This window comes from Gorilla gorilla, chromosome 13 (genome assembly GCF_029281585.2).
Source record: "Gorilla gorilla gorilla isolate KB3781 chromosome 13, NHGRI_mGorGor1-v2.1_pri, whole genome shotgun sequence".
NCBI classification, from domain to species: Eukaryota; Metazoa; Chordata; class Mammalia; order Primates; family Hominidae; genus Gorilla; species Gorilla gorilla.
Genome location: NC_073237.2, coordinates 77,835,194 through 77,853,792, shown reverse-complemented (window position 1 = coordinate 77,853,792; position 18,599 = coordinate 77,835,194). Strand labels below are relative to the sequence as shown.

At 43.9% G+C, this 18,599-nt stretch overlaps 1 protein-coding gene across 12 annotated transcripts in view; it reads left to right on the top strand.

The window, feature by feature from the left end:
- TLE1 (TLE family member 1, transcriptional corepressor) overlaps window positions 1-15,509 on the top strand; it is a 104,804-nt gene extending 89,295 nt beyond the window's left edge. For all 12 annotated transcript variants that reach the window (XM_055349822.2, XM_063696488.1, XM_055349823.2 and 9 more), the window contains 6 exons: window positions 5,888-6,137; window positions 8,109-8,356; window positions 11,355-11,502; window positions 13,521-13,671; window positions 14,668-14,744; window positions 14,887-15,509. In XM_055349822.2, coding sequence (XP_055205797.1) covers window positions 5,888-6,137; window positions 8,109-8,356; window positions 11,355-11,502; window positions 13,521-13,671; window positions 14,668-14,744; window positions 14,887-14,994 — 982 coding nt within the window. In that variant the 3' untranslated portion in view covers window positions 14,995-15,509. The remainder of the gene's footprint in view (window positions 1-5,887; window positions 6,138-8,108; window positions 8,357-11,354; window positions 11,503-13,520; window positions 13,672-14,667; window positions 14,745-14,886) is intronic.
- Window positions 15,510-18,599: the final 3,090 nt, after the last annotated feature.

Below are 18,599 nucleotides of genomic sequence, written 5' to 3'. Positions count from 1 at the left end.
AGGTTGACTATATTGCGCTTCATAGTTTTCTTGAAGTACTTTCCCATGTAGCTTCATTACTTCACACCTCAGCAGTCCTGTTCATAGGCTAAGTTTTGTCAGGGCACATTGTAAAAATGGGGAAATGAGGCTCAAGTTAGTTAGGCTTGGTGCCCACATGTTACTGGTCATTAAACTGAAGCAATTGCTTGTGCCTTCTGACTTCTTGCACTTGACTGTGTGGGTCCTGCTTTCCAGGGCCCAGATGCAGGATCGAGCTTGTTCCATGTGACCTCTGGTTGCTTCTGCCACAGCTTACTTGGGAAGGGCCCAGCATCCACTGGATTTAGCTGGCTTAGGGGAAAGCTATGGATTTCACTTCATTATTGTCATTGCTTTCATTGTCTTTTTTGTGGTCTAAGTCAGCTGTCTAGAGACTGCCTTTCCCCCTTAGGAAACTGCTACCATCTCTTAGTGACATTTGGTATAATTGCTAGACGTTGCCTGGGAAAAGTTGGCTGGCATAACCCAGGGGCTTAGAGAGGAATGCCCACCTTATTTTAGCAGATTTTCCTTACCAGGGCAACTTTTCCTCAATATATAAGTGATTAGGTAACAGTAGACAGCTTGTGGTGTTCTGATCCTTTGATGGAGTGCCGGCTGGTGAAACCTTCTGCCTGCCCCTGAAGAACTCTGGAATGGGAAAGACTTAAATGTTCACCATATGAGAAATACTATTAGAGAGGTTAATAGGAAAGGTTAGGACCCTGGGAAAGAATCATCAAGGCTGGGGAGTTCGTGGCAGGCAGAGGGAGGGAGGAAGCGGCGTGTACTTGGGAGGGAAGTGGTGCTGTTCTAGCAGGAGGGAACAGTTTGTGTGCAACTTGGAGATGTGACAGCATGTGATATTTTAGGGGACTGGCCTGTTGTCCTATGTGGCTGGGAGTTTAAGGTCACATGAAGTAAGACTTGTTGGCACTAAATTGTAAAGGGCTTCATGAGCCCTAAAGAGCTTGAAGAGCGAATGAAGGTTTTTGACACGATCGGATTTTTGATCCTTGTTAATATAGCTAACAATTTCACATCCAGAGTGCCAAGTCCGTAGGCAGCGGGGCTTGACCACAGCCGTCATCTCTGGGGTCTGTGGTTCTTCATTATTGTTTACTTGATTCTGCCACTGCAGTTCCTATTTCCAGGAAACCAACAACCCTGTAAACACCTGTTTTCCTTTGACCACAGAACACAGCATAGTTTTATTAACAGGAGCCTGGTCTGCTAGGAAAAAACAACGTGCCCCCTTGGAACACAGTCTTGTTTTCCAGTTCACCATAGCTGCGAAGGAGCCCGGTGGGGACTCTTTGCTTTTAGTTCCTTCACCTCTGCTGTGTGCCCAGTAAATGAAAAGCCCCTTGCTCTTAATGGGTTTTTATTTCATTCATGTTTTACATCTGTGAAGTCGAGTGGGCTTTATTCTTTTCGATTCTGACACCAGACTTCAGAAGCAGAAGCGATCCTGATCTGTAGGAGCTTGATTCAGAAAGCTAGGTGGGGGCTGGGGCTCAGTTCTGAGGCTTTCTGAGATGCAGGTGGGCTTCGCTGTATGGCCCCTAAGGAGGGATCCAGGACTGACTGTCTGCCCTGCAGTTTGCCACGATTCTATCCAAACGTCCATCTCTACTCTTTGGGCGTTTGTTCTAGTCTTTGCCAACTGCCATTTCCCCCACTCTCACCTTTGATGACTTAAGAATTTTGTGTTTTTTGTTGCCTCGTCACTGCCCTTGTGCTTTCCTGATCCCCACCCTGAGTCTTCCTCCCTTTCCGCATTCCCTGACCCACATACTTGTCCACTGGTTGAGATAAAGCCCTCAATTCAACGTATCTTCACTTGGCTTTTTTTTAAGTCGTGGTGGTGCGATAACAATACTGTCATTTCCTGAAGACTCACTGCAGGTGTCAAGTGCTGTGTTAAGTGTTTTGCAGCTGTTACCACTTTAATCCTTACAGCAACCCCTGCAACCTCTGTGTTTTATTATTATTCCTATCTTATGGATCACGAAACGGACACATTCTAGACTGCAGGCTGGCTGATTGGCAAGACTGCAGTTGATGTAGCCAGAGAACCAGAGAGAGGTTCATTTAACAGCAAAGTTTGGGCACTTGATTTGCCTGTGGACCTAATCTAATGTGTTAACTGGTTACGAGCCTTCCCCTCGACTTCCTCTTGAATAAGTAAATGAATCTAAACTTTAAATATTGGAATACCATACACATACAGAAAAGTGCATGAATCATACATGTCTAGCTCAGTGACTTTTCACCAAAGGCAGCCACCTGTGTAACCAGCCCTTGGATCAAGGAACAGAACAGGATCGTTGCCCAGAAACGCCTCCCATGCCCCTTGCAGTCACCAAGGTTAACCACCACCTTGACTTTCAATACTGCAGATGAATTTTGCCTGTGTTCGAAATTCTAGAAATGCAGTCATTTCCATGTCCATTATTTTGTATCTGGCTTCATTCTGAATTCAGGTGTGAGCGATATTCATGAATGCTCACTATCTGTTTATACATTCCTCTTTCTGATTGGTTTTACTTTTCCTAGTTCCTCAACCAGTAGAGAAAGTTAAGTTTCCTTCTGGGATCCCTTCACCATTGTCATGATGAGCCCTCAGTGTGGCCTTTTATTGAAAAAGCTCTGTTATTATTATAGGTGAATAATTTCCTCCCCTCGTTTTTTCCTTCCAGTTGATCCCTCCTAAAGACCCATCCACCCTTTGTGTTGCTCTGGTGTGTTCATTTGATTTGGCTCTCCAGCACAGCGGGCAGCACCAGCTTCCTGCGAGGCCCCCTGTGACTGATGTATTAACATCCATATGGGTTTCCCGTGGGACGGATGAGTGTTCACAGCTTCTGACAGCAGCTCGCTGCATTGTGAATCAATTTTAAATTGCCTCCGTATGATGATCGCAGGCCTCCTGTGCAGTGTAAAGAAGAGGACACCTGGGAGAGAAGTGGGTGTCTTCCAAAGATCAGCAGACAGATCTCCCGTCTGTTACTCGGTGCATCTATTTAATCTGGAACATTTAACTCTATGATAAGCAGGCTTCCAGTTGGAGGAAGATAAAATTTCCTTTCTCTGAAAAATCTGAGATTGATGAAAGGGTGCCTCATGGAAACCTGGCCTTACCTGGAGGCGCCCAGCTTGATTTGTGGTACACAGAGAAAAACTAATCCTCACATGTGTCATTTCTCTCATAGCACCGAGATCTTTGAGAAGCAGTTTCTCCATCTTAAACACCATCCTTATAAATCATGTGCAACTCAATTGTTTTACTTTTATTTTTAAATTATTATTATTTTTTTTGAGACAGAGTCTCTGTTGCCCAGGCTGGAGTGCAGTGGCACAATCTCGGCTCACTGCAAGCTCCGCCTCCCAGGTTCACGCCATTCTCCTGCCTCAGCCTCCCGAGTAGCTGGGACTACAAGCGCCCGCCACCATACCCGGCTGATTTTTTTGTATTTTTAGTAGAGATGGGGTTTCACTCTGTTAGCCAGGATGGTCTTGATCTCCTGATCTCGTGATCCGCCCGCCTCAGCCTCCCAGAGTGCTGGGATTACAGGCGTGAGCCACCCCGCCCAGCCTCAATTGTTTAATTTTATGGAAATTTACTTGTCATTTCTTCAGTATCACCTGGCAATTTTTTTTGTTGTTTTTGGACCCAGAGCATGGAGCCTGATTCTGAGTCATAGAACTTGGCTACTGGACTTTGTTCGTTGAGCATTCTTCAAAGCCTAGAATTCTTGTAGGACATGAATAGACTTAAACTCCCATAGTTCTGTGGCAGTCTTCAAGGGCAACAAAATGCTATTTGATTATGACTCCAAATATCCCATAATAAGTGGCATAGGTTCCTGTTCAACTAACTATAATGTGCATGTTGAAATATCATGTGGACTCGATATATTGCTAAGGACACCAAATAATCCTGTTGGATAAAAAATGAGATTGAGTGGTTTGGTGATGTGAGGGCTTTGAGCTATATTGTTTTTATATGTGTATTTATTCCCCAGGACAGTCTCCATGGTTCCCATTATACGTGCTTATTCATTCAAATTAAGAGTAACATTAAGGTTTTGGGCCAGAAAGCTATTTACTATTAGTTACTGGAACCAATTTGCCAGCAGATAACAGATTGAGATTATGTCCTGTGATTGAGTGGAGGGGAAGTTTAAAAGTCTTCATGTGTCTGATATTTTGCTTTTATGGAGGGAAGATAATAGCATGCATTTTATTTTCAAGCAAATGTATGTGGGTTTTAAGTGCAGGGTGGTAGAGACCTGGCATAATCGGTTTTCAGTTTTGTGCTTGCTAAGTTACTCTACAAAATTTGAGTTTGTATTAAAATGAAAATTTAAGCTCTGTGTTAGTACTCATGGTGTTTACATTATATTTAAAGCTGCCAATGACAATCTCCAGAAAGGGCCCAGACTTTCTCGAGGGTAATGGGAAGGAGGAAGCAGTGCATACTTCACTTATTGTTTATGGTTTGAACTTCTAGCTCTCCTAGTGATTTCAAGTTAAGAAAGTGGAAGTAGTGGTCTTCAAAGTAGAATGTGCATAATTTTTTTTTTTTTTTTTAAGACGTAGTCTTGCTCTTGTCGCCTAGGCTGGAGTGCAGTGGCGCGATCTCATTGTTCTCATTGTCCAACTCCCATTTATGAGTGAGAACATGCAGGGTTTGGTTTTCTGTTCATGTGTTAGTTTGCTGGGAATGATGGTTTCCAGTTTCATCCATGTCCCTGCAAGGGACATGAACTCATCCTTTTTTTTATGGCTGCATAGTATTCCATGGTGTATATGTGCCACATTTTCTTTATCCATTCTGTCATTGATGGGCATTTGGGTTGGTTCCAAGTCTTTGCTATCCAGCAATTGATTTCTGTCTTTGAAATCAACTTGTGGCCCAGAGGGGCCGTAGGAGCACCAGTCATCTTGCTCTTAGCTCAGGCAGTGGGAAGGAAGAAGAGAAGAGGGCAAGTATGCTCTCTCCCCATTTATTTTTTTAGAGCAGTTATAGGTTCTTGGCAAAATAGAGTGGAAAGTTACAGAGAGTTCCCATATCCCCCATCCCTCTCCCCTCTTTCAAGTTCAGAGCTTCCTCAAAATGCCATCCAACAGCTTCTTCTTACACCTCATTGGTCAGAACATAGGCAGGCTGGGCTAAAGGAGACCGGGGAAGAGTAGTTTTTTAGCTGCGCACTTTGCTGTCTTATATAATGGCGTTCCTGTCCAAGGTAGGCAAGGAAGATTGTCGAGTAGGAAACCTAAAATCTCTGTTTACAGCCATATAAGATAATCTCTTATTTTCTCTTCCTTAAGCAAAAGAAAGTTGAAGTCCAAACCATAAACTGGTATTTTTAGAAAGCTGTTTTTTGGGGGGTTGTTTTTGCTGTTGAAATATATCTACTCTGTTTAATTATTATTAGTTCTTAAGGGCTTCATCTTTAGCAGGGAAAATAATCATTTAAAATTATACTAAGAAATCATACAATTACACAAGATACATGGAAGGAGGTATTTTATGTTCATTTGGAAGTACATTAAGTGTTTTATAATGAGATTTGAGGGAATGCTTTACAGAATGGGTAAGAACAATTTAAAACCCTTAAAAAAATTTTACATACAGTTCAATATATATGTCATTTGGTACACGCTAGATTTCTGCTATTAATTATTTTAAATTTGCACCATCAGTAAATGCTTCAATTTGTATTGATTTCAAAGGAAACTATACAAGAGAATCTTTCCTTTTTTTCATCTTTTTCATAGTCGTAGCACATTGCCGAGATAACGATTGCTTCCTCTGTAAATGTGTTTTCTGTGTTCTCTCCAATCGTTTTTCCAAAAGTGCATACTCCTTCCACGTTACTGCAGACGGTCAGATGCAGCCTGTCCCTTTTCCCCCCGACGCCCTCATCGGACCCGGAATCCCCCGGCATGCTCGCCAGATCAACACCCTCAACCACGGGGAGGTGGTGTGCGCGGTGACCATCAGCAACCCCACGAGACACGTGTACACGGGTGGGAAGGGCTGCGTCAAGGTCTGGGACATCAGCCACCCTGGCAATAAGAGCCCTGTCTCCCAGCTCGACTGTCTGGTGAGTGAACAGGAACTGGTGCACAAGGGCAATTTCTCCCTGGAGATTCAATAAGGAAATAGCTGTGTGGGCCTGGGTTTTATTCCCATTATGAGGAAATAGAAGCCCCTTCTGTTTCCTGTGTTGGTTATTTAACCCCCTCGGCTCCCCATTTAAATGCGAAGGTTTCATTTGTTGCTGTTGTACTGGCTAAATCCCAGAGTTGATGGATTTCTTTTTAAAAAATGTTTTACAGTGGTTTACAGAGGCTCTCCTCATGTATGGATGAGTATTACAAAAGAGAGTTTCCCATTTAATGGACAAAAGCACAACTTGGCCTGGACTCTGATCCCTGCCATCCACTCGTTTTTTAATTGACCTACAGCCTTTAGATAAATATAGAATAGTAAATATTTGATAACATGGCATAAAAACCATTCTGAACAGGGTCTGTGTTTTTAAGGGAGACCTGAGAGAGCTGGTTAGGTTTTATGGCCTTAACTTCAGGAAAGGGTTAAAGGCTGTCACTGCAAAGACCCGGGGCAGCCATCAACGAAAGAGAGCAGTGAGAATGCTTTCCCAGAGTACCTAAGCCACGTCCGCTCAGAGCCTGAGAATACCATTTAGCATTTTTCAGGGACATAAAACATGTTGGGACATGTTCGGATCTCTTTTTTCTTTTTTCTTTGAGACGGAGTCTTGCTCTGTCGCCCAGGCTGGAGTGCAGTGGCCGGATCTCGGCTCACTGCAGGCTCTGCCTCCGGGGTTTATGCCATTCTCCTGCCTCAGCCTCCCAAGTAGCTGGGACTACGGGCGCCCACCACCACGCCCGGCTAATTTTTTGTATTTTTAGTAGAGATGGGGTTTCACCGTGTTAGCCAGAATGGTCTCGATCTCCTGACCTTGTGATCCGCCCGCCTTGGCCTTCCAAAGTGCTGGGATTATAGGCGTGAGCCACCGCGCCCGGCTATGTTCCAATTTCTAAACCATAACCCCAGGATTTACAGAGCACATACCACTGGCCTTAAGCAGACTCCGAGCTGCCCTGCCCTGCCCTGCCCTGGTGTGGTGTCTGCCTGCACTCTGCTGTTGCAGATGGTGCCATGTACCCACTGCCTGCCTGGAAAATTGTAAGGATTCCGGAGAAGGTGTTTCCAAAAAGCAGAGTGGCAGTGTTTTTGAAACACAGACTTTTTTTAGAGTAGTTATTAGTGCATTTTTTAAAAAAACCAAATAACTTCAAAACGTCTTCATTCATGAAATTCTTATTTAAATATGGCCCAATATTCTATAGCAGTAGGAGTATCCTTTGTTGAAGTCATGTGCTTAAAGTTTCTTTAATCTTTGAAAGATAATCCATCGTTAAAAGCATGTAAGCAAACTTTAGCCATATCTGCATCTTTCAGGAGTTGATCATATGAGGGCCCCCCACCCACAGCCCCTTCATGTGTGTCGGTTTTGATGGAAAGATGCCTGCTTTTATCAGGTTCTTTGGCCTTTGCATTGAGGGGCTTAAGTGTAACAGCAGCCACATGACAACTTGAGAAAGCAGCTCTGGTAAATTCTTAGCAAGAATCCTTCTGACTAATGAGGTAATGTGCTCAGCATAAGGAAGACCGAAACATAGAGGATGGGCCTGCAGTTTCCAAGTGGTAAATAATGCAGGGTGATGAAGTAGATTTATAAACTAGCTTGGAAAAGTGGTTTCTTATCAGGGAACTATGTGTACACCTGTACCTCATACCTAGATAGTTTCAGCTCTGTGATGCAGGACACCAGAAGCAGTTACCTAAGCTCCTGTGAATTTGTTTTGTTTACTATTTTGAAGGAGACAGTTGTACTTGGACCCCAATCTTGACTAGAGAACTCTTGCTCTGTTAGAGTGTCCATGAAACGCCACTCTTAACTCAAAAAACCAAGACAGCCATTAGAGAACATGGTGCTATGATTCTCGGTAATTCATTATAGCAATGAATTATGTTTATTCTACAGAACAGAGACAATTATATCCGTTCCTGTAAATTGCTACCTGATGGCTGCACTCTCATAGTGGGAGGGGAAGCCAGTACTTTGTCCATTTGGGACCTGGCGGCTCCAACCCCGCGCATCAAGGCGGAGCTGACATCCTCGGCCCCCGCCTGCTACGCCCTCGCCATCAGCCCCGATTCCAAGGTCTGCTTCTCGTGCTGCAGCGACGGCAACATCGCTGTGTGGGATCTGCACAACCAGACACTAGTGAGGTGAGCAAAGATGGTCGTCTAAGGAGGGGTTCGCTTCTTTAGCAGCTGGGCCTATCACCTCTGCTTCTCTCTGGCTGCCTGCAGCCCACACAATAAGAGCCTCTTGAATGCCAGGCATGGGGCTAGGTGATGAGGGAACAAAGACAACTGTGTTGCTGCCTTTGGGGGGCTTACAGTCTTGTTACTATGCCTGGTGTCACCCGAGACTTTCTATCTCCTTAATGTGCCAATTCTTCAGCCCACATACAGACTCCAAACTTGTTCTAAAAATATTTCTGGCTTTTGCCAAGGGGTGGCCTAATGTGGATTACACGGCAGCACAAAAGGCCCTTGATACTAGATGTTTTGGGCTTTGGCTAGAACTTGGTGCAGACAAGAGCCAACTGATAAAAGATAACAGAAAATCAACAAAGGGACATGAGAAGAGGAGATTCTATGAATTTTGCCTACAAAATGGTTTTAAAATTATCTCAATAATGAAATAGACCTGCCCAGGGGTGGTTCCACCCAGGAGCCCGCAGGGCTCTTCCTGGCCTTCTGGCATCAGCCCTGTCACCTTAGCAGCAGCTGCAGTTCTGGTACCCTTGTGTCTCTCCTCAGCTCCCCCGCCAAATGCCCCCTTCAGAAGTCAGTGCTCACACCAGAGCTGTTCTCAAAAAGTCTTTTTAAAGTAAGCACGAATGAAATATGAAAGGTAAAATGAGCACGTGTTTTACTCTTGTTTCATCTTTGCTGGGAAGCCGTCCCTGCGGATGGCGCAGTTTGGGGTCTGTGGCTTGTTTGGTAAGTCCCCTCTCATGCTGCACAGAGAAGGGATGGGCTCCAGAAGTCATCATGACAGCTCACTCTCTTCAAACCTCCGCTGTAGAAATCCATGAAGTGTCATTGAGCCGGGCCCGGACCCTGCGTGTGGGTGACAGTGCGGCAGTTACTGTCCTCTTCTGTTTGCTGGGTAGTGTAGGTGAGCGAAATGGAATGATGGAGCCAGGGCCGAACGCCCTCTCCACCTTTTATCCTAGCAAAAGTTACTTGTTTTTTTCTTTTTTTAAAACTCCATAAGTAGCACTTTCAAAATATCAATTCTAAGCACTTTTCAAATATTCCTCCACTTAGTTCTCATAACGTCTGTCCTGCTATTTGCCCCATTTTATAGAGGAAGTGCCTGAGGCTCAGAGAGGGTAAGTTACTGGCTTCAGGTCACACAGTCAGATGTGGTGGAGCCAAGTTGAGGCCCAGGCATTCTGCTCTCTTGTCTGTACTCTGAACCCTTGCTCCGTGCCGGCTCCTGGGGAGTAAATACCTGTTGGATAGAATGGGGTAGCATCTTACAAATCTTTCTCTGGACCACCCACAGGTGGCTAGTGGCTGCTGCATGTAATAGGGCCATGTACAGCTTATTGAATGTCTTTGTATCCACTGTAACCCAGCACGTTCTGAACAGTCATAGGATGTGCCTGAGAGTAATGCTGGAGTATAGTATATGGACGGAGAGAGGGCAGAGGGATCGGGGAGCAGCTGCCAGGTACTGTATGTCAGCAGAGGAAGGTGTTTTCAGTCAAGGAGGAACAGCGTTTCATGAGTTACAAAGGTCAAAAGAAGTCAGAGGGTCACTGGATTTCCAGAGCTGTTTGAAGGGAAGAAAAGCAACACTTTCACCAAGTGAAGCAGGGACTGCTCCAGGCCTGGGTGTTCTGTGGGGATGTCTGGGAAGCAAGCAGAAACATTGGAGGTCCACCTGCACGGCCGCAGGAGAGAGGACTCAACCTGGATCCTAAAGTGCAGAAGTTGGGGATGGCTTGCAGAGAGAAGATTTTAAAAGTGATGGTTCACGTCTTGGCTTAGAATTTAGGGCAGTAGTGGTGCTTTTTCCTTCCCTTGCACTCTTTAAAATCCAAGCTCAGGTTAAAAGTTTGGAGCTCTACAGGAATGATAAGGTGTGGGGATCCTGGAGGAAGAAGCAGCATGGTAACTTTCTTCTCAGTGTTGAAATTGCCACGCAGTTCTTTACTGAATCCCGCCTGCTTCTGAGGGTGGGTCTAGACTTTGCTCGCCTTTTCTGGCTGCTCCCCCACCAGCTTCCTCTCAGCATGCAGAACTGAGTCCACCAGTCACCGTCCCTGCTGGGGCTTACACTGATCTCCCCTCAGCAGCTCTGCTAGTTGCCTTGCACAGCATCTGTGCTCAGCAGATCCCTGTTGGCTGATCGTTTCTGATGGCGATTTTTGAATGAAGCACAAGGTTCTTTAAAGAACAACCTTGTGCTCCGCTTGGAGGCAGTCTTGCTGAGGTGCCCATGGGTCTGCCTCAGCAATTACCTGTGTCTCTGCCCAATGTCTCTGAGGTCAGGAGGCCGGCATGCGTGACCCTTTGTCTCTGGGAGTCCAGATTTCCTAATGCAGGGCTCTTTCTAACACAGAAAGCAAGGTTGAGTAAATACATGAGCTCATGCTCTGTTGGCACGTAGGGCATTGCTGTGTTGATTCACTCATGGAAACAGGAATGCTTCTGTACACCCTGTGCTTGTAACGTCCCCATTTCTTTCTCTCACGGACTCAGGCCTGCACGATTAAAGAACAGACCTTTATCTTCCCATAAGGAATACAATCGGGATTTTGTGTGTTTGTCTTTTATTTTCTATTTAACAATTAAACACTTTTCCAGACCTGGAAAGAATTTTACCTTCCAGACGGTTTTGTCAGAGTAGCTTATTTAAGTTCTGGGTAGTGACCTGCAGTGGCATTCCATTTCTTTAGCACTTGGATCGTGAAAAAAGGGAAAGACAATCGCAGGTGCTGTTTCCCCTCCTCCTCAGGGAAGGTTAGTTTGATCTTGCACATCAGCAGACACTGGCGGGATCACACACACACACACACACACACACACAGGCGGGATGACACACACAGACACACACACACACACGGTCCAAAACTAACAACACAACAGTGTTTACCTTGAGCTCTGGCAGGAAATCATTATTCAATCTGGTTTGTTTTATCAGGCAATTCCAGGGCCACACAGACGGAGCCAGCTGTATTGACATTTCTAATGATGGCACCAAGCTCTGGACGGGTGGTTTGGACAACACAGTCAGGTCCTGGGACCTGCGCGAGGGGCGGCAGCTGCAGCAGCACGACTTCACCTCCCAGGTGACTGAGTGGCTTCCGCCTGCCCTGGAGTCTGGGAGGTGGCTGGGGTGTGTCTTCCTCCTCACAACCCTCCCTCCTTACCCTAGGATGGTAGTGGCTGGACAAACAGATCAGGGCTGAATTTGAGATAAATAATTTAAAGACAATGACCACCACCTCCTCCTTCACGACCCTCCCCCTGCCTTCCCCAAAACTAGAGTGGTTTTTAGAATCCTGTAGGTTAAGGCGTGTTCTCTGTTATATTTACATATGAGTTTGTTTAAGGGATTTGTACATTGAAGAATGTATAGTTTTCCTTCAGCAGTGTTTGATCTGTGGCACATATTCTCACCATCTAATGCAGGAGTAGGAGATGATTTTTTGATTCCCAAATAAATAGAACTTGAGAAATCTGCAGAATGTCACTAAGAGTAGAGAAAAGTCACAGCTCCTCTGAAAGTTCATTTATTTAACCTGCACCAGAGAGCTCAAAAAAATGCACAGATACCTCAGTGATACCCATTTTATTCCTCATCCTTTAAAAAATGAACTGGTGGCTGACTAGATTTGCAGACTTTTGAAATAATATATAAATGGCAACTTTGTAGATTGTGAAAAGTATTTTGATGTCCAATGTCTGAATGCAGACTTGTTTTGGAAAAAACAGTGTTTGCCATTTTAAATGCTTTCTGGTGGTAGAATTGTTCTTTCGATCATGACTTGGCATTTATTTTTTACCTTGTTTTGTAATAAAAATAATTCTACTCAGAAAACTAGGACAGAAACAGAAAACAAGCATATATACTTCTAAATTTCATATTCCTGTTAACATTTTGTTGAGTTTCTTAGAGTCTTGCTGTTTTCACTCTTTCCCAACATAAGCAGGATACAATTTTTGTTCTGCCTTTTTTTAAAACTTCTTAGAGAAATTCTCAAATACATATGAGTACAGCAAATGTCCAAGCATTTATGAAAGCACAGAGAATTGTACAATAAATGCCACATGCCCATCGCTCAGCTTTAAGTTATTTGGCCATATGATAACTCTCGTTCCCACCCCCAGACACTGGATTATTTTAAAATAAACTCTAGCAGCATATCATTTTATCCATAAGCACAGCCATGCACCATATAACCTTTTAGCCAAGGACAGACCGCATATGTGACAGTGGTCCCTTAAGATTATAATACTATATTTTTACTGTACCTTTTCAATGTTTAGATGTATCTGGATGTACAAATACTTCCCATTATGCTACAGTTGCCTACAGTACTCAGTACAGTAACATGCTGTGCAGGGTTGTAGCCTACAAGCGATAGGCTCCACTCTCTAGGTGTGTGTAAGTGCACTCTCTGAAGTTCACACAATAAAGTCACCTAACAAGGCCAGGCACGGAGGCTCACGCCTGTAATCCCAGCACTTTGGGAGGCTGAGGTGGGTGGATCACAGGGTCAGATTGAGACCATCCTGGCCAACATGGTGAAACCCCGTCTCTACTAAAAATACAAAAAATTAGCCGGGCGTGGTGGTGGGCGCCTGTAGTCCCAGCTACTCGGGAGGCTGAGGCAGGAGAATGGCGTGAACCCAAGAGGCGGAGCTTGCAGTGAGCCGAGATCATGCTGCTTCACTCCAGCCTGGGCGACAGAGCGAGACTCCGTCTCAAAAAAAAAAAAAAAGTCACCTAACAACACATTTCTCAGAACGTATCCCCCTTGATAGGTGATATATGATCGTATTTCAGTTAGTGTCTCTAAAAGGTAAAGCCTCCTCTAAAATGTACAGATGAATACCATTATTATTAGGAATCATTTCTTAATTTTATCCCAAAGGACTGAGAGGTTCAAATGTTTCCAGTTTCCTAAAGGTTTTGACACTTGGTTCATCTGCGTTAGATCACTTGCCCTGTGGACCTCCCCACAGTCTGGACTTGGCTGATTACTTCCCCCCATTCTTGCTATTTCCCCACTTTTCACATTGCGTCTTCCCTTCCTAAGTGTATCAGGCGGAATCATGAGTGAGCCTGTCTTGCTCCTTGTAGATCTTCTCCCTGGGGTACTGCCCCACTGGGGAGTGGCTGGCGGTGGGCATGGAGAGCAGCAATGTGGAGGTGCTGCACGTGAACAAGCCTGACAAGTACCAGCTGCACCTGCATGAGAGCTGCGTGCTGTCCCTGAAATTTGCTTACTGTGGTGAGTTCAGCCGAAAGGAAACTGGAGGCCGTTGATGGCCCAAATGGAAAATGCTTCTTAAAAAAATATGGTAGAGATCATAATCTGGAAAAAATGTTCTCCGAACAGCTGGATGCAATAATTCTATTGTTTTAATATGCCCTTCAGAGCACAGCAATGTCTGTTTCAGTCTGTTTTGCTAATTTGAGAAAAGTCAGCAGGCAATGTGATTGCCTAATACACGGTTTGGACACAAGTTTGTTTTGGAGGGGTTGGGAGACGACAATGAGTTTCTACTCTGAAGAGGGGTGGGTGGGAATTTATTGAAGAATGGAGCAGGGGCAGTGGAAGTCATTATGAGCTGGCCATGATGAGGAATCCAGGGTTAGAGAAGTCGATATTTAGGTATACGCAGACACTTAGTTACACTCTACTCTACAGTGAGGATGAAGAGGGAAGAAGTTCATGTGGTGACCCTTCTTGTGTGCTGCAGATGGGCAGATATCTGTTCACAGTATGCATAGATGGATGGATGGATGGATGGATGGATGGATGGATGGATGGATGGATGGATGGGTGGATGAGTGCCTATCACTTATTGAGCATTTTTCTTCATGCTATATGATGTGACTGGCATTTTACTTAAGTTGGATGTTTAATCCTTTAATTCCCATTAAAGATGGGAATCTTTAATCCCATTTTATCATGAGGAGACTGACTAAAATAGAACACATTCTTCATTGATTTCTATATTTGAGGGTTACCGTGTGTTGGATATGATGCTACTAGTCCTGTATCCAGTGACTAAGGAGGCTGATACCTCTTAGATTATACCCAAGATCACTGATAAATCACTGAGGAGCCCAGATTAAAACCTCTGTTCATATCATGGACCAGTCCTTAGGGCATGATAGTTCATATATTAAAAATGTTCTTAGTTTGATTAAGTCCAAGTTGCTAATTGTATAGTAGGAATTTTAACCTTGTGAAAACTAGATATTCCTTTGCTAATTCTAGGTAAATGGTTTGTGAGTACTGGAAAAGATAACCTCCTCAATGCTTGGCGGACCCCCTATGGAGCCAGCATATTCCAGGTGAGTAAGTACTCCTCACCTAGATCCACAGTTTGACCACAGTGTCGCCTCTGAAGCCAGGAGTGAAGGTGCCTCCAAGGGAGCAGGGCCTCTGAGTACCGTTGTTCCACATTAAACACATGTCCATTGTTTTCTCTTCCAGTCCAAAGAGTCCTCGTCAGTGCTTAGCTGTGACATCTCTGTGGATGATAAGTACATAGTCACTGGCTCGGGGGACAAGAAGGCTACAGTCTATGAAGTCATCTACTGAAATCATTATGTGGTTTAACGTTTATAGTTGAATTGGGCCAAAATGTTTCGAATTTATAGAAATAGAAAAGTTGTAACTTTAAAAGAGAAAAAAAATTACAAACACCTGTTTCCAAACCTTGACACAAAACTACTTTGAGTCTACAAAGAGGAGGCGACAAGTCCATCAGCAGAAAGTCACCTGTCTACATAGACCAAATGGAGCACCAAGGCCAAGCGGACAGAGGGGCCATGGGTTGTAGGATTGAGGAACGGAATCTGCCGACTCACATGACAGCCCATTCTTTCTTTCTGGGTGATCTGGGGATCACGCCTTGCCCAAGTGTGAGATTACCTTTCTGTTCCTTGCAGTTCACCTCACTTTCCGTCCTTTGTAGAGCAGTGGTGTCTCCAATGAACTTGTTTCCTGGTTTTGCATCTTGTGAAATGTTTTTTTGTATTTTTGTTGAAGGTTAAACATTTGTATAAATTGTAAATATATTTGGTTTATTACAGTAAAGGCTTTAGTACCAATAAGTGGTTTTCCTTTTCTTTCTTTATTGTTTTTTATTAAAGCTTTGGGATCATCCATGTGGGTTTTATAAGCAAAGATTATACATTTGTAGAGGAAGTTTTGAATTGCACTGCTTATTTTATAAATATATTTGATGGTAGGCTCCCATTGCATTAGAACCTAATCCTTCACAAGCTTGAGTTACTGGGAACTCAAGACTAGGAATTGTGAGTAATTGAAGGTTTACTAATGACAGTTTTCTTTAGGAAAGTAAAATTACTTCATCAAGATTTGTTCTTTTGTTATGATACTATTGTGATTCAAGGTCACAAATTAAAGCTCTACTTTTTTCTGGTGATTCATTGGAAGGCAAAATATTCCTTTTTCTAGGAAGGCCCAATCTCCTCTTTCTTTTCCCTTTCTCTTTCCCTTTCTCTCTTTCTTTCTTTCGATCTCTCTCTCTCTCCTTTTTTTTTTTGTTTTTGTTTTTGTTTAAAGATTTGAGTTCACATTGTTTGTTACCCAGGTTGGAGTGCAATGGCATGATCACATCTCACTGCAGCCTTGAACTCCTGGGCTTAAGCAATCCTCCCACCTCAGCCTCCTGAATAGCAAGGCTAATTTTTTTTTTTTTTTAATTTTTATTTTTTGTAGAGGCAGCGTCTCACTTTGTTGCCCAGGCTGGTCTCGACCTCCTGGCCTCAAGTGATCCTCCCGCCTTGGTCTCCTAAAGTGCTAGGATTAAAGGCATGACCCACTACTTGCCAGCCTCAGTAGTTTCAAATCCGTATTCTCTCTCTTCACAAGCTTCACTTGGGTTTTGTGTTATGATCTATGATACACAGAAAGCTGCAGAGTTCATTAACCTGTAAAAGGTGGAAAGTCAGCTGGTTTTGTCTTCGTTAATACTTATTTGGTCTATTATATTAATTTACTTAAGCCAACCATACCCATCACTTCTCCGCATTCTTCTCATTAAGGCCCTCCCTGCAGCTCTAGCCATTATTATCTATCATTAGTCTTTGGTCTTTATCTTTGTGGACATGCTTTTACTAATTTGATTAGATGAAATCTGTAACCCTGGGCTTTTAATAAGTTACCATCCATGTTTCCTCCTGAAAAAGCTACATGGCTTATTTTTTATATACTATATACTATTATATACCATTATTTTATATTATTTTATAAAATAATAGCTAATAAATTTAAGGCAGTGTTCCTGGCTGTTTAAAAATAGCACCTAAGGAATTTTTAATGTTCTTGTTCTCTTATGATCCAGCGAGTTGTTGGCAGTTTGTCTTAATATTTTTCATTTGTTACCAAGACCTTGTTCTTTATATATTCAAAAACATTACTTTGTTTGCTTTTTGCCAAAAAAAAATGTTTATATACTGAGTTAAATATTTTCACTTCTCATTAAGTGAATGGCAAACCCCCATTACTAAAGCTGATTATGCTGTCATCCCTTCCTTGTATAACGAAGTAGGTTTCTATCTGACAGACTCAGATGGCTTGTTAATGGAGTAATGGAGTGTTTATCTTTTCTGTTCTCTCTCCCTCCCCGCCTTACTTCCCTATTTTCTCTAATACAACAATGAAGTAGCTTAAAGACCATTAGAGTTTGTCTCCCTCCTACCTGCGACCCAGAGACCCAGGCCCACAATGCGGCTCTGCACTTGTAAGGCCTCTCTAGTTGCCACCACTTCCAGCCAGCAGTGGGGAAAGAGCAGAAGTCCAGGGAAAGGGATGTGTTTTTAAGCAGGTGTCTAGAATTTGTTCCATCACTTTTATTTGCCAGTCCGTCGGCAGGGAGTTTGTCACATGGTGGCCACAAGGGAGACTGGAAATGCGATGTCTTGCTTTGCAGCCATATGCCCGTGGAGAAGGGGGATGCATGTGTGTGGGTTAAAGAGATACTCCTGTTTTCTGTTAGTGGATTTTCTCCCTTCATTTTCCCTCATACTTTATAGTTCCCAAACTTGTGACATTCTTTCTGTAACGGTATTTTTCTGAAACTTTTATCAACTCATAGATCATCTTGAATCTGATGAAGCCACTTCTATTTGATTTTGGAAGAGGCTGTGACTGTGTTAGTGGCAAGAGTCCTGGAGATGACTAGTGCAAGCCCAGCTGCAGAAGGGTTAGAGTCTTAGGAAATTGCCCAGACAATTGAGTGTTTCCCACTTGGAAAATGGGAACAGTAAAAATTGTGTCTACCTTTCAGGGTCTGGAGGATGGCGGTAGGTATGAGAACAGGGTTGTGAGTGGTGATTCTCACAAATGCAAGTGCAAGTGGGAGAGCAATTTCTTCCTAAGCTGTGACCGTAGGAGTCACCACTCCTGTCCCCCAGGAGACTGGAATCATGTGATTGTTGAGATCTAGTAAGCCAAATATTTGTATACCTTTTGCCCTGAATATGGGTTACAAAGTAAGTTTCAACAAATTCAGATTCTTTGGTCACCATGTGCCAAGAGGTATGTGGCAGTCTCGCATATAAAAATGTCAGAAGGTGGTTATCATTATCCTCATATAACCAAGGGTCAGGGAAGCTGTGTCCCCATGGCCTCACAGGACAGACCAAATGCAGGTTCTGCCATGAGCCTTGTCTGTGTTCTTTCAAATTTCATACAGTGGGCTGTGATTTTTTTTTTTTTTTTTTGAGTTGGAGTCTTGCTCTGTCGCCCAGGCTGGAGTGCAGTGGCACAATCTTGGCTCACTGCAAGCTCTGCCTCCCGGGTTCACGCCATTCTCCTGCCTCAGCCTCCCAAGTAGCTGGGACTACAGGCGCCCGCCACCACGCCCGGCTAATTTTTTGCATTTTTTTTTTAGTAGAGACGGGGTTTCACCGTGTTAGCCAGGATGGTCTCGATCTCCTGACCTCGTGATCCGCCCGCCTCAGCCTCCCAAAGTGCTGGGATTACAGGCGTGAGCCACCGCACCCAGCCAAGTGGGCTGTGATTTTTGTTTTTCCCCCTAGTTCTCCAAATTCCCTCTTCATTTCATTTCAAAGATTTATAATTTGTGGCCGGGCACGGTGGCTCACGCCTGTAATCCCAGCACTTTGGGAGGCCGAGGCGGGCGGATCACGAGGTCAGGAGATTGAGACCATCCT